This window comes from Drosophila erecta, unplaced genomic scaffold (assembly GCF_003286155.1).
Source record: "Drosophila erecta strain 14021-0224.00,06,07 unplaced genomic scaffold, DereRS2 tig00000137-arrow-arrow-pilon, whole genome shotgun sequence".
Lineage (NCBI taxonomy): Eukaryota > Metazoa > Arthropoda > Insecta > Diptera > Drosophilidae > Drosophila > Drosophila erecta.
Genome location: NW_020825210.1, coordinates 53,084 through 57,211, shown reverse-complemented (window position 1 = coordinate 57,211; position 4,128 = coordinate 53,084). Strand labels below are relative to the sequence as shown.

Sequence of the window (4,128 nt, the reverse complement as noted above, 5' to 3'; positions counted from 1 at the left end):
TGTGGTGGGCGGTGAGGATGCGGGGAAAAATCAGTTTCCCCACCAGGTGTCCCTGAGGAACGGTGGCTCCCACACCTGTGGAGGTTCGATTCTGTCCAGGAACTACATCTTAACCGCCTCCCATTGTGTGTCCAACGAGGACGCGAATCATGTGATTACGCCGATTGCGGCCGAGCGTTTCACCATTCGAGCGGGCTCCAACGACCGATTCAGCGGTGGAGTAATTATCCAAGTGGCCGAGGTGATTGTCCACGAGGAGTACGGCAAGTTACTAAACGACGTGGCCCTGCTGCGACTAGAGACGCCACTGATCCTGTCCGCGAGCACTCAGCCCATTGCTCTGCCCACCGAGGATACGCCAGCGGATGTGGACGTCATCATTTCCGGCTGGGGAAGGATCAAGCACCAGGGAGATCTGCCGCGTTATCTCCAGTACAACACCCTGAAGTCCATTTCCTTGGATAGGTGCAACCAGCTGATCGGCTGGGGAATCCAGAGCGAGTTGTGTCTCATCCACGAGGCCAACAATGGGGCCTGCAATGGGGACTCTGGTGGTCCGGCCGTGTATAACAACGAACTGGTGGGCGTGGCCGGGTTCGTGTGGTCTGCCTGTGGAACCAGCTATCCAGATGGATATGCCAGGGTGTACTACCACAACGCATGGATCAGGAATAACTCGGATGTGAAATAGTGCTGTCATTGCTGAACTGCGGGAACTTCATTTAGATAACTGCTGGACAATAATTACAATTTAAGATTCGCCGAATTATATAATCTTTTTTTTTTTTTTAATAGCTTGCATCTTTCATGCTAGCTATAAGTCTTAGCAAAAGTTAAAAATTAACTTAAATACTGTGAAATACATATCAAATATTCATACCCATTAAAACTGTTAATCTTCAATATGAGTGGAATGGACGCAATAGAAAATTGTTTTGTGGGATGAGATACTCTTAAAATGTTGAATGAAAAGACGGGTAATTCCCAAAAATGCTGCTTATACTGCTTCAGACTACTTCGTAGTGATACAGATAATGATGCTATGAACTTTTTGCTTACTTTATTTTAGAAAAAGCACCAACTTGTGCACATGAACCACTTTTCGAGAATTCTCCAACATACGCAAGTGAACAGTGCGTGAAAAAGTGTGTCGCAGCTCGGGCAATTCTGTATAATTTAGATGTCGGCGCCGTCCGGAAAAAAAAAAAATTATGTGAAAAATAATCTTTTCCATTGCTGTTGGCGACTTTAGCACTTTTTATGATCGTTAATCGTAGAGTAAAAGGGTATACCAGATTCGTTGAAAAGGATGTAACACGTAAAAAGAATAGTTTCCATGTCCGTCTGTCCGTCCGTATGAACGCCTCAATCTCAGGAACTTGAAAATCTAGAAACATGCCTTGTTTCTGTAGTACTTTTGAATTATTATTTAATTTTGTTTTCATGTTATTATTTTTCTTGCCAATTTCTATCGGTAGGCTAAAAAAATGTAGAAATTTCTCGTTCGCATTCCCATTAGATGAGTAAGGGGTATCTGATAGTCGAGGAACTTGACTATTGCGTTCTCTTGCTTTTGATTAAATTCGTATTTAATCAATATTAGCAGAGTAAGAAGTCATGTTGATAGCTTTTTCTAATCATCTTGCATCCCTTTTAGCTAATACCAAATAAATGCACGAGTTTTGGGTGTGCGAAACGTCATACTTGTAGCATAAGTGTAGTACATGAACAAAATATTGTAGCAAATATTGAATGTTTGTTTTGTGATTATTGTGACATTCGTGCAAAAATTAAATGGATGGGGACCAAACATTACGAAAAAATGCATAAACATTTCGTTGCATCAAGAATTCTGAGATATAGAACCTCAAAGTAAAAAAAAAAACGTGTTTTAAATAAATTTTCTATCTGAAAATTCTAAAATTACTATCTGCCATCTGCAAAAATGGTCAAATGTTTCTATAGAAATTAGTCAGTTGATGTTAAAGAAATATTCTTATATTCCAGTTTATATTTATATTATAAAGCGCGAAGCTTTGCCTATACATCGCTTTTATTCTTTTTTAGTCGGCAATCTTAATTCTTTGATTAAAGAAACTCCGAATAAGTTGGGGAGAGAGGTGATCCAATTGGATCTATACAAGATCGGACATCTGCGGCTATATTTGGACGATAAGTTTGATGGGTTTTCAAAAATGGTCGAAGAAAAAAACTTCTTCAGATTTGACCACAAGAAAGCCAATAAGCCATAAAACAATTACCAATGACATACCTTTCAATCGCCACTATTTTTCGATTAGATTTATGCACATTAAAGTAGCTATAAAACACATTTCACGCGATAAGATATGGATAAGATAAGAAAGCTAAACCACCGAATGCAACATATAGAGACTTCGCCAAGTTGGCATTGCCCATTTGAAAAAATGACAACCGGTAAAGTCACGATTTTGTTCTGCAGCTTCCTGCTGTTCCTGGTGCTCCCCGTACAGTCGGCACCTGGTAAACTAAACGGCCGAGTGGTGGGCGGTGAGGATGCGGTGAAAAATCAGTTTCCCACCAGGGTCCCTGCGCAACGGTGGCTCCCACACCTGTGGAGGCTCGATTCTGTCCAGGAACTACATCTTAACCGCCTCCCATTGTGTGTCCAACGAGGACGCGAATCATGTGATTACGCCGATTGCGGCCGAGCGTTTCACCATTCGAGCGGGCTCCAACGACCGATTCAGCGGTGGAGTAATTATCCAGGTGGCCGAGGTGATTGTCCACGAGGAGTACGGCAACTTCCTAAACGACGTGCGCTGCTGCGACTAGAAACCCCACTGATCCTGTCCACGAGCATTCAACCCATTGCTCGGCCCACCGAGGACACGCCAGCGGATGTGGACGTCATCATTTCAGGCTGGGGAAGGATCAAGCACCAGGGAGATCTGCCGCGTTATCTCCAGTACAACACCCTGAAGTCGATAACGACGGAGCAGTGCGAGGAGCTGATCGAGTTTGGATTCGAGGGCGAGCTGTGCCTGATCCACCCGGTGGACAATGGTGCTTGCAATGGCGACTTCCGGTGGCCCGGCCGTATATAACAACGAAGTGGTGGGCGTGGCCGGATTCGTCGTGGGCAGGTGTGGGACCAGCAATCCGGACGGATATGCCAGGGTGTTCTTACTTCAAGGACTGGATCAAAAAGCACTCTGATGTCTAAGAATATCAAAACAGAAATGCTTGTGTTAATTAAAACTAGGACATAACAAGTTTTTTTTTTTTGAGTTTGAGTTAAATATGAAACTTTATAAATAAAAATGTTTTATGTATTATTGTTAATTATGGCAAAGCGGAAACCTAAAAAGTAGGTGTATTACTTGGTATTTCATGAAATTAAAATTCGATTAAATTCAATGCTCTATACTCACTGTCTGCACTAGAGAAATAAGCAAAAGCTCGGGAAAATCACTGGTTTAAGTGTTTTGATCTGGACAATAAATTAATGTTTTGGTTGCTCAATCATGATGAATACCAGGGTTGTGAATCCATAAATCATTGGCACGGTTCGGGGCTCGAACCTTAGCGGATGATAAGGTTCGACGTGCTCGACAAGGTTCCGGCCTCGACCCAGGGTGAAAAATTGGTATATCCATATTTATATATTTTTTAAATATTTTTAAGTAATTGTTATACCCTTGCAGAGGATATTTTGATTTTAGTCGGAAGCTTGCAACGCTGTAAAGCAGGCATTAGTGACCATATAATTTGTATGCGTTCAGAATGAATTTCGGTTCATAAATTTATAATTCTAACAGAAATAGAAATCTTTTTTACTGCTAAATACCCAAAGTTGCAATCCCTATAAGGATTCCTAGTGCTTCGCCTTTAAAGTGTTGGCTTCTCTCAGCTGGCGCCCCATTTGTGTGTTGCACATTTTTTGCATATTTGTCAAGCAATTTTACTCTAAATTTGCCAATTATGCGTATTTTTGAGCGTGACCCGAATGGCCACCAATATCCACCGAAAAAACCCCATACCCATACGGAAATTGTACTCGTGTGTGTATTGGGAATATGGCCCTTTATCGCTTTGGCTACATTGTCTCCTGGCCATTGTTTTGGCACGAGGGTCGCTACAAAATAT

The 4,128-nt window shown here is 42.0% G+C and overlaps 1 protein-coding gene and 1 pseudogene across 1 annotated transcript; both read left to right on the top strand.

Annotated features, from left to right (window-relative positions):
• Nucleotides 1–4: 4 nt before the first annotated feature.
• On the top strand, nt 5–758 carry LOC113564579 (serine protease SP24D-like; the record flags this gene model as incomplete). Its single annotated transcript, XM_026982620.1, has 1 exon — nt 5–758. A coding segment is annotated over one exon (687 nt), but the record flags the coding sequence as incomplete, so codon positions are not given.
• A 1,650-nt stretch (nt 759–2,408) lies between these two features.
• On the top strand, nt 2,409–3,205 carry LOC6549741 (annotated as a pseudogene).
• Nucleotides 3,206–4,128: the final 923 nt, after the last annotated feature.